Genomic DNA, 11,591 nt, shown 5'->3' on the forward strand with positions numbered 1-11,591 from the left:
GCAAGACCTAGATGTCACTCACATGAGGCTGTTTATCCTCTTTGTTTTGTTTTTTTTTGGCGGGGGGAGGAGATTAAGAGTATACCCACTTCTTTAGGCACCACTATCCCACTGGGTGTGAGCTGGCTGCCAGGCTTTGTTGGCAGTGAGGTGGAATGGGCAGAAGAAGGTCTGTGATTGGCAGAGACTGGAGCGTTGGTGCAGGGTTCTTGTAGGTGAAGTTGACTGCAGATCCACCGCAGGTGAGCAGAGTGAAGAGGACAGATTGGGAGAGGGGAGGGGAAAACAAAACACACAAAGCCCTCAGCACTCACACAAAAATACTCTGAAATTAGATAACACACACACACACACACACACACACACACACACACACCTCATGCTAAATGAAGTCATGGAGCGGGTACTGTGACATTTACTTTGATCCTTGTCACTACAAGATCTTCCTGTCTGTAAGGTTCGGATACTTGATCCAGCTGGCTGACTCACTAATGAGTCTGGTTCTGCTCGAGGTTTCTAACTTTTTATAATCAGTGTTGCAAGTGCTTAAGCCTTGGTGTATGAGCTTTGGTCTCTGAAACTAATTATACGAGGAGGATGACCTACTTCATGACTGTATGTAAGTTAACAAGTTAGCTTTTTTTTACGATACGGCTCTATACAAATTAAATTTTATTGATTGGTTGATACGTGCCCAAGGTGTACTCGGCCCTTGCCCATTGATAGATGGGATCCGCCGTATGAGCCGTATAGGATGGATTGATTGGTTGATTAATGAAAACTGTCATCAATACAATAACCAAGTATTTCTATTATTTTATTTTCCAACACTGCACTGATATATGCAAAATTGCTTTCACTTGCCCTCCTTTTCTCTGCTCAAAATCGGGAAAGAATATCTCGAGACGCTGGTGCGGTGCAACAAGGTCAGTTATCTTCAGGGGGAACCAAGGAGAGTCAAGCTGTCAAGCTATGAATAGCCTCTGGTTCTTATCTGACCAAGCAGACACAGATAGCTCTATTTATTTGCATTTCTCCTTGAGTCAACCTGGGAGGCCGAAAAAACAAGATTTCACATCTTTATTTTTTTAAATCTCAGACTACAGAGACTCCTTTTCTTCTGCTTACATCAACATCCCCAGTTGCTGTAACTCATTTTCATCTTCTTAATCCGTTTATTAGCCCCAAAATGTTACTTTCTGAGTACATTATTTTGCTTTGATTAGCCCTTCTGCATCCTATTTCCTCCCACAAGACCGGCCTCGGTTCCAGTGGGAAACACAGACCACCCTCTTTGTGGCAAAATCCTTACATCACAGAGAAGCCGAGCTCCACGGGGGGAAAACCAAATAACCTTGAACGCGTCCAAGAGAGCCTTTCCGTGACTCGTGATGTATTAAACAAATAGTCGGGGTACAGGCATGTGTCCCAACCACCACTTATTTCCTGCCTCTCTTGGGGGTTGACAAACAGATGGACACCCAAAGGCAGGCTCCCTATTAGCTCCAAATGTCTCCTGAACATGCTGGTGCCTTGGAGAAAATTTCTCAAATAACAGCTGAGAAGCTCAGGAGGAAAGAGAGGAATCATTTTTATGCCTTTTCTGTGATTTTTACTGTCGCTTTTAAGACAGAAGGGGGTTTTATAGAGTAGATACCGATAATGGTTGCTTTGCCATGAATGCTTAAACATCGGTAGAAGATTGTTTTTATCAGTCATTTGATTATTTTTCAACAATCTAAATGGCCAACAGGGTTCCCCCGTGAACAGCCTATACATTCTCAGGTCCGCACGATTACAGGAACATACCATGAAAAATAAATAAAAACTGATTCTGCCAAAGATTTCTGCGTCTTATAAAGAAGTAATTTCTTGCTACTGTAAATGTTGCTAAGTGCTGTGCTCATGATGGTTTAACGTTGGGTCTTTGTAATATAACAATGAGTGAGGTCTTTGAGCTGCTTTTTGTAAAATGTCTTAAGATAGCATTTAGAGCACATCTAGACTGTACTCTTTGTAAAACTATTTATTAAGACTCAGCATTAATCGACTAGTGAGCAAGCTCTTTGCAACAGTGTAAAGAAAAACCTGTCCAGGCTGAAACCCTGAGCACATTGAGAAACACTGGTTGACAGCCGTCTGCCGTAAATAGATGGGCTGAGAAAGTTTTATAGAGGGAGAGGCAGAGAGACAGAATGGATAGAGACAAAAAAAACAGACGGACAGGGACAGACAAAATACAAACATAACTTACTTATAGCAGGAAAGTCAACAATAATAGACGATCAAAAGCAGAGCGTTGATCTAATTGTTCTTTACAAATAAATAAAGTATTAGCTTCAACTTTAATGTTACAGCTTGCAAAGACAAAAACCATGACTGAAATAAAACCAGTATTTTGGTTGACTACAGGGCTCCAGATGGTAAGGTGTGAGGGCATGCCTTAAAGCCATTAGTCCCCGTCATGTTATATCTGAGCGCTCCAACACACCTCTGAATACCTTTCCTGGGCTCCTCTGCAGTAAATGAAAATGAGGTGATAATGACAAAACCAGTGGGCACCTTGCAAAACCATAAAGCATTTGTCAAATCCAGTGCAGCAGAGGACAATTTGTCACTATGATGAAGTGATGAGTGATGCATATAGGAGTGTTGTAGTGCCCTCTGTGTGTACTCGGCTGTACTGTACATGCCAAACACGTATGAGCTCAGTGGGTGGTGGAGAGCAGGTCATCCACCTAAGCTTCCTGTTTTCTTTGTGAAGCAACAATCCCCTCTGAATGTTTATACAGAGAATATAATGATCATTTAGCCGGGTCTATTTGTACGTATGCAACTCATTTAAGTTTCTAATCAGCCCTTTGTTCGTTTTTGCCAACAGAATGCAAAAACACAATTAAAGCGAGTTTTTTTTTTTCAGTTCTTGATTAAAAAGACCCTGCAGAGTACGGAGGCCCCTTTCTGCCATGTAAAATAAACAAGGTAGAGATGATGAAAATATAAACAGACATAGTTAATCAAACTTTTGAGGTCAACATTTTGAGATGCTGGGTCGAAAGTTTTGGAATGATGATTGAAAAGTTAAAAAAGCTGCAGCAAAGTTAAACGCTGACATTTAAAAAAATATGAGATATTAAGAGAAAATTATGTGACACTGAGACCTGAGACAATTAGTCAAAATATGAGATAAATACAAATTGTGCAATCGGTAAAAAAATAAAATATATATATAAATATTAGTTTGAACTGGTCAAACATTAAACCTATGTTTGATAATTAGGGCAAATTAAATCAAACTTTTGTCAAATATGAGATATTATGAAAACATCTTTAGAATTTTTTAACAAAATAAGTTAAATATAAAAAAAGTATTAAAATAATGGGAGTGCAAGTTAATAACACTTAAGGGAATAAATGTGTATTTAAGGCATAGTCAAAAGTAAATGATACGGAATCAAAAATAGAAGTTCAAATAAGGTTTACAAAAGCTATGGCACAAAATGTCTGAGGTTTTAGATATCAAGTTAAAATGTTTCATAAGTTGTAGATTATAAAGTAAAAATGTTTGATTATTGAGTTGAGCTTCATAAGCAGAACAATTCATACTTAAGAGATTCTTCCTAAAAATCATCTGATTTATTTTTATTTTTGGCAAGATTGGACTTCCATACCAGACTGACCTTGATATACACAAACGGAAAATTAAGTTACACAAACATCCTACCACAAATCAGCCTCAGATAACCTCCCACTGACATGTGGTTGTTCTGAATCACTTAAATGAGAGAGTAGACCTCAGTCCAAAAACCAGCTGTGGGTTTTACATTCCTGACTTCTGCCACAGTCCCTCTAACAAAAAGTCTGACCTCTGTTGGCTCTGTCTGTAAAGAGGGGCGCTCAGTGTTGACAGGGCCAGTTTAATGTGGAGGACACTGGGCTGAGAACCAGCAGCTGTCTCAACATTCAGGATGTGTTAAACAAAAAAAAGTGACATTTTTTTTTTTTTTTTGCAACTTGGATGGCCATAAGGTCAGACAAGAGTCAACAGTGAGCCAAATGTAAAGTGACAGTCATCCGGAGAGAGATGGCAGGAGTGGAGAACGTTTTGTCTATAAGACAAATCTTCCCATTTGTTTTTGTTTTAAGATCATAAAAAAAACATTAATGCTTTATTGCCATTTAAAAACTGCTACTTCCTGCCATTTTATTTCTAACTGGATGCGTCCGAGGCAAGAAAGGAAGGAAGTTAAAGGGTTAATTTGTGGCCGGGGAAACCTGATGCTAATTAAGTCTTAGGAATGCCACATACTGACATTGTAGTGCAGGAGCCCTCAGTGTGGCTCAGGCATGGAGAGAGCCAACAGCTTTTATTTCTCACAGACGGTCGGAAAAGCCGGACTCATCAAACCCTGGAGCTAAAGGTAAAAGCAGAGAAGAGTCTCTGAGTTAAAAGTTTGAGTTCAGGCAAAGTGGATTTTATCCCATCAGATGGACTTTAACTATTTTTCAGGGATTGTTCCAGATTTTACACCTAACTTGAATTTGTCTTATTTTCCAGGAGGAGAGAGAGAGAGAGAGATAACTTGACGCAAAATGGTTTTATTAACACCAGAGCTGTTGCTCCTGCTGTCTTGGGTATCACTGCAAGCTGTCGCTGAGATTTGCCGCGGGACGCACTGCTACGGCGCGGAAACCGGCGATCCAAGACCGTGCACCGGAGCGCACTGTCCGGGGAGCAGGTCCTCCAGACCACCTCGGCAGTTCAACCCAACAAGTCAGGGGAGAGCTGCGCAAATAGTCACCGGCCAGCATTATGCGCACCAGAGCTTTCAGAGAGACACTTATCCGGCCGGACAGCCTCTGCGCGGGCGGCACGGTGACAGCAGCAGCGGTACGCGGAGGAGAGCGCCTGAAGTTTACCCCGCTGGGTGCACGGATCCGGACTGTGTCGCTCCTGTGAAACAATTTCAGCCCACAAATGACACCCGAGAGTGTAGAGGGATCGAGTGCAGACTGCCGTTCAGGATACGGCCAAAAACTCGGGCGAAGCCATGTGTGGGAGAGGGATGTTTGGTCGGTTCAGAAGAGAGTGTCTCTTCATCCACCGCCAGCCAGCTTCCTCCTCTCCATCTGTCTGACATATCCGCGATGTTCCTGGGAGATTTTCCGGACCTGGGATATCCGTCGCCAGAACTTGGCAGCGCGCCTTTGGGTGTCCAGCTCACATGTGACATCAAACCAGGTCTGCCATCATCATTATATGTTGCAGAAATGTGTGTTTGTATGACTATAGACCGATTTAATTCTGCAACATGTCCTTAGCGCGCCATTCTGCCCCAAGAGAAGTTGATGAATTACTATACTGCACTGAAAACAGCATGTCTAACCAATGGAATGACACTCTTCATTAACTTTAACCTCTTTTTGACCACAACTGATGACACAAAGGAGAGTGTGGTGAAAACGCAAAGGACTATTTTATTGACCTTAAGCCCAAAACGATATCTGCAGAGACACCACCAGAGCAACTGAACTGGAAAAATGTCTCAGAGTCAATTGTGCAGAAAATGTCGACAGCTTTGATGTTGCTCCATAAAGGGAACTTTCACTGCACTTGCCATTGTTTGCCCAGTTGAATGGGTTCACTGAGTGTTCACACATTTTTGCAGAACATTAGACTTCTACATCATTTGAATCTGATTTAATCTCTTCCTCCACTGCTGTGATCATTGAATAGAAATATTCCAACACTAATATTTATTTTCCGATACCTCAAATTCATATAGGTTTCCCCTTAAAGTCGTGTGATAACAGACGTGTGGTAATATCATTTTTTTAAAAGCCTATAGTACTTTCATTCTTTTAGACCTGGCTCAGTATAGTAAACGAAATGCTAGCCTTAAAATAACCTAAAATCAAGTCTACAATTCATCTAGCAGACGAACATCAGAGAGTAAGTGCAACACAAATAAGGATCTAGAGAGGAGGAAACAACATCAGTAAGAGCAAACGAACAGGTTTGAGTCAGATCGGACACACAGGTGCTGACAGGAAGTGCACAGAGGCAAAGAATAACATCGACAGCTTTTCATGAAAGTTCTAATCAGCATAAAAATTATCCTAAATATTGTCATCATCATCATCATCAATATCTTAAATCGGTAGGTGTTAATGAAAGAGCTGGGTCTTTAGCTTTTTCTTAAAGGTGCAGAGGTACTCTGCAGATTGAATGGAAAACGAACTATGATGGATGGATGGATGGATGGATGGATAGGTAGGTAGAGAGATTTTTACTGATCTAATCTCTCACTATCTGCCTCTCAGGTGAGAATGAAGTTCCCTCCGAAGATGCCCTCATTCTGCACCTCCAGCTGGCAAAAGGACAGGAGAAGCTGGTGGAGGCCATGAAAGCGCAGCAGGTCGTCATCCGAGACCTGCAGCAGAAGCTCGCCGACCAACAGGAGGCGCTACTTTCCCAGCAGAGGGAGATCCTGGGGCAGCAGCAGCGCATGTACGAGCAGATGGACGTGGTGAAAGCGCAGTACGGCCTCCTCTCGGACACCATCAAACAGGTTTCCTTCCAGGGTCTGCAGGGCGAGCTGCAGAGCTACTTTGAAAGCCACATGGCGGGTCTGCAGAGCCAGGCCCGCAGCCACCTGCAGAAGTCCTACGCAGTGCACAAAATGGACGTGGACGCCAAAGTGATGGATGTAGTCGGAGAGGCTCATTTCCCTCAGCCTCTTCTGGGATGTCCCACGCCCTGTGGACAGGAGGAGTTCTGTGATTTTCAGAAGGACCCGCCTCAGTGTGAGAAGTGCACCATGTGTCCACCAGGCTTCTTTCTGATCTCACAGTGTTCTCCGACTGCAGACAGGATGTGCCAGGTATTGACTGTCTGTATTTCAAATACAAAACTGTTTCCTCATTGGTTGGGATAGCGTCTATCTGCCTTTTATATAGTTTGTCATCTGTGAGGTTTAAAACCCAAACAACTGTAGACAAAATGCAACACTTGCAGCGGATACTTTAATTGGCTTATCAGTCTTTGGTTTTCTAGCATATGACAGAAAATGTGTGAGCATTAAAATAGCTGATTTGGAATAAAAATTTCACACTTTGCCACCATGACTCATGCTTGAAAAAACTACAAATTTAAAGAAAAACCGAGATGCTCTTCTGTTTAATTGTTTTTAAGTTATCCTTTAGGCACAAGAATACAGAGAGTGATATCAGCTTCCAAATATGAAGTCAAAGTTGCATTCCTGACAGTAATACAAATTTGTATTAATTGCAGGACAGAGATGAATGCCTTGAATTACCCAACATCTGTGGAGAGCGAGTGAAGTGCCTTAATACTCCAGGTGAGTTATGTTGGATGATTATTGCAATTTATCAACTGATTTTTCGGTAGTGGGGCAAAAATTAAAGATGTTTTTACAGAACTCTGATAAAAATTGTTGGATTTTTTGGCACTTACAAACCTTTTATTTGACGCTCCTTTTAACTCTTGGTTTCTTCATTCTCTCCCCAGGAGGGTTCAGGTGTCTGGGAGCTTCTGAGAGAGAGGCAGTGATGGGTCTTTGTGGTCACGGCTACTTTTACAACCAGGAGCTGCAGGAGTGTCAGGCGTGCACTGAGTGTGATGGAGAGCCTCTCGCCGTTTCCTGCACAGCCGTCAGCGATGCCGTCTGCGGCCAGCCGTCGGAGAGCCGTCTGTCCCAATCGTGGGCCGCCAATGTGGCAGTCCCTCCTGCCGGCACCCCTGGCATCAACATCTTCCCCGGGCTTCAACTAAACATCCGAGGCAAAGAGGTCACGGATCTGTTGTCCAATGAGGCCGGGCAGGTGAGGTTCCTGCAGCACGGCCTCGTCTGGTTGGACCATAATTTTGCGATTAAGCACAGTTGCAGAAACTTCCTCCAGGTGGGGATGAGGCTCAACGGGAGCCAGGAAGAGGAGGGTCAGGACCTCAGCGGAGTTCGTATTGAACAGCCAGATGGGAAATACTTCCAGGGTGTGAGTGTGAGCAGTGGGGTTGAGGTGGAGCCTAACCATACGTTCACTCTGCAGCTGAGGAGTCCAAATCACCACTGCAATCAGAGCAAGGATATTCACATCTATGATGTCAACACTCCCTCCTTCAGCCTGCTCTGGTTGTCTCATGATACCGGTGCTGTCGCCATGACGGCTCAGATGTCCCTGTTGGCACACTACCAAACAAGCTACCGTCCAACTCTCCGCATGACCTCAGTCTCTGACCCGTATATGATCATCTTAACCCATGACAACCGCGGCGTACGCTTCACAGAAAGCGGGGTTGTCAAGTTTGTCTTCCAACAGGCTCTGTACTCTATGGGGAACACCTGCGTTCGCGAGGGTTTCTCCCTGATCGCCCACACTAATCAAAACGGGACTGGCCAGGAGGCGATGCAAGCCTTCAAAACAGGCGTCCACTACAGGGACACCTCCATCACCCTCTCTGGCACCGTCAGCGTGAACAGCGGTGACACCCTAAGCTTTGAGATTCAATCTCCATCCCAGTGCAACATCCGCTACTTTGGGGACAACACCGGGATCAGCATACTTAGTCTGATCTGGATACCTTCAGCAGTGTCATCAGCCCTGAGCGCCACGGTGTCCAGGACGGGTCTGCCCTCAGGAGCAGTGAGGAACAAACCGCTGTTATTCCATCAGATCAGCCCGGACACCCCGCAGGTTCATTTGGCCCGATCAGGAGAGCCGAGCAGCCGGAAAAACTTTATCTTCCACGAGAAAGGCATAGCGAACATAGCCCTCAACCTGAAGCTGATACACTCTTGCAATGTTGTTAAGCTTACTTTGCAGCAGGTTGGGGGTCAGGGCGGGCAGGCAGGTCCTGTGGCTCAGCAGGTGTCTGGACATATGCCTGAAGGAAGCCAGTGGGCCAGTATCGGGCTGAGGACCTCTTTCTCAGTCCAGAACGGCACCGCTGTCTTTGTCACTCTGGACTGCATCCGCGGACGAGTTAACCAGATAACACACGAGGGTGGCACTAACATTTCAATCCTCTGGGTTGCAGTGTAATCAAGAAGAGGATGAAGCAGTCAGTAATTTTATACTTTGAAAAAAACAAAAGAGAAAAAAAAGACACTTTTGCACATTATTGAATTGCAGAGCAGATTCAACAATTTACCAAATGAAGGACGGAAGTGGGCGATGAAAAACAATATAATTCATTTTTTACACATATTTGTATTGTTAGACTTGTATTGAGAAATTACCTTTTTGTGTTATTTACATGTAAGTACTGAAGTACTTCGGCTGGTTGAGCAGTGACCAATTCTTTATGGAAAGCTTGTGTGAGCGTGAGCGTGTGTGTGTGTGTGTATGTGAGCGTGTGTGTGTGTGTGTGTGTGTGTGTGTGAGCGTGTGTGTGTGTGTGTGTGTGTGTGAGCGTGTGTGTGTGTGTGTGTGTGTGTGTGTGTGTGTGTGTGTGTGTGTGAGCGTGTGTGTGTGTGTGTGTGTGTGTATGTGAGCGTGTGTGTGTGTGTGTGTGTGTGTGTGAGCGTGTGTGTGTGTGTGTGTGTGTGTGTGTGAGCGTGAGCGTGAGCGTGAGCGTGTGTGTGTGTGTGTGTGTGTGTGTGAGTGTGTGTGTGTGTGTGTGTGTGTGAGAGCGTGTGTGTGTGTGTGTGTGTGTGTGTGTGTGTGTGTGTGTGTGAGCGTGTGTGTTATTACTGTAAGTATGAGTGTGTATAAGAACATGTACAGTGGTGCTCCAATATGTATGTATTTGTGTGTGTGTTGGCACACATTGGCATGCCTACTTTTGCATAAATGTAGTACGAGTTGTGTAATATATTTAGAAGTGTATGTAACAAATCTTTTTGTATTATATCAATACACATTTAAAATGATCGTTTGTCCTTTTGGGAGATACAACACTCAAACTGTTAGCTTAGCTTAGCATTAAGACTGGTAGCAGGGGGAATGTTTTAACGTTGCCTGGCCTGAGGTGAACTAAATTTAACCACCAACATTTTTTTTAAGGTATCTTAACATTTTATCTTTCTTAGTGTAAAAACTGTCCCTATTTTAAGAGGGCTAAAGCTCCAGACTATCTCTTAAATAACAGTAACCTCCTGATGTTAACTTTTCTTTCTTTCTTTATTAAGACCCCCATTAGCACCAGCACACACCCCTTCATACACACTTTTACAAAGAACAATATAACAAACAAACAAAGACAAACAGCTCCTCTAGGGGAATTAAAGTTCACACAGAAGAGGAAATAAATAAACGACCATCTTTTTCACAGACATTCTGCAAAAGAACACAAAACAATCGTCTTCAGATTTTCCTTCATACAAATCATATAATGTACCAATTCACCTACATTTATACATTTTGATGACTAAATCTCTAACCATCCTTTTTACAGACATTAATTCCAAGAAAAGAGAAACGAAATACAGTTCACATTCTGCCAAACAGGCATATTTACACCTTATTTTACACTCAATTAAGCAGTTCACTCACCTGGATTTCACAGCTAACACTGACATGCAGGAAAGACCCCTTGCCATGCTAAAACATTTTTTCCATATATTAAACAATGGTGCTCAAATAGGGAGAGAATAGATGAGGATTGATGAGATTTTCCATCCTTTGGGCAAAACAAAGCTTGCTGTTTTTTGTGTTTGCAGTATTCATGCTGAGCTAAACTAAACTAACTAGATGCTCTTGCTCTGTCTTGCTATGTAACCACTACGAGAGAGGATTTTTACTGTCCCTACAACATATCGTAAAATAACAGTTTCCAAAATGTCAAACTATTCCTTTACTTTTCTGAAGAGTATTTTTATCAAAGAGCTATACACAAATGTTACGTAGCCAAGCAAACGATGGTATTTTATGTTTTTTTCCCCATATTTATTTGAGTTTTATAAAACAGGACCGCAGTATTTACCACTATAGGAAGCACATTTATCTTAGATAACAATATTCCATGTATGAAGCACAGAGTAGACAGTGTCTATATTCAAACACATTCATTCATAGCCTCTTTGCACACATGTAGTTTAACATAGTTTTTAAGAAATATACAAACATCACACTTTGTTATTCTTTGGCCTAAATGCTATTTCCCTGCAAAGTCGCTCATGCACATCGAGCTTAATTGCCTCTGTGTGTGCTCTGTCCTCTAAACAATTAGGCACAATTAAGTGTTTCAGGGACTTGGCAGCGAAGGCGCCAATGAAATTCTTCAGCTTTATTTTCCCTTCATTATGTTCAGTGATTTTTGTTTTTCTGTGGTTGGACTCCCTGCACATGACTTGTGGAACATCAATGCATGCATTACTGTTCAACACCAAATAAAATGTAGATCTATTTTGAAGTACAAACACTCTAGTATGTCAGAGTGATGTTGCTTTGTGTGTTCATTCCAAGAAAACAGCAGTTTTAGAGCAGTTAACAGGATCTGATTACTTCTTAATCCAATTAGAAAATAAAAGCTTTTTGAACTTTTTTGCATGGTATATAGTTTTTTTTAATTTGGTCTAATGAAAGCTTAAGGCTCCCATACAGCCACAACATGTGACCTCTTCTGTAAC

At 42.6% G+C, this 11,591-nt stretch overlaps 1 protein-coding gene across 1 annotated transcript; it reads left to right on the top strand.

Moving 5' to 3' along the window:
* Positions 1-4,203: 4,203 nt before the first annotated feature.
* nell3 (NELL (neural EGFL like) family member 3) lies at positions 4,204-11,381 on the top strand. The gene is made up of 5 exons (XM_061064402.1): positions 4,204-4,421; positions 4,559-5,242; positions 6,325-6,884; positions 7,295-7,361; positions 7,532-11,381. The coding sequence occupies exons 2-5, from the start codon at positions 4,594-4,596 to the stop codon at positions 9,061-9,063; spliced, it is 2,808 nt and encodes a 935-aa protein (XP_060920385.1). The 5' UTR covers positions 4,204-4,421; positions 4,559-4,593; the 3' UTR covers positions 9,064-11,381.
* Positions 11,382-11,591: the final 210 nt, after the last annotated feature.

The sequence above is a fragment of the Labrus mixtus genome, chromosome 19 (genome assembly GCF_963584025.1).
Source record: "Labrus mixtus chromosome 19, fLabMix1.1, whole genome shotgun sequence".
In the NCBI taxonomy this organism is placed as follows: domain Eukaryota; kingdom Metazoa; phylum Chordata; class Actinopteri; order Labriformes; family Labridae; genus Labrus; species Labrus mixtus.

Bases quoted from the DNA above. Each gene is read 5' to 3' on its own strand.
- nell3 (XM_061064402.1), top strand. From the start codon at position 4,594: ATGGTTTTATTAACACCAGAGCTGTTGCTCCTGCTGTCTTGGGTATCA. The intron at 5,243-6,324 runs GTCTGCCATCAT...TCTGCCTCTCAG, and splicing joins CACATGTGACATCAAACCAG to GTGAGAATGAAGTTCCCTCC. The intron at 7,362-7,531 runs GTGAGTTATGTT...TTCTCTCCCCAG, and splicing joins GAAGTGCCTTAATACTCCAG to GAGGGTTCAGGTGTCTGGGA.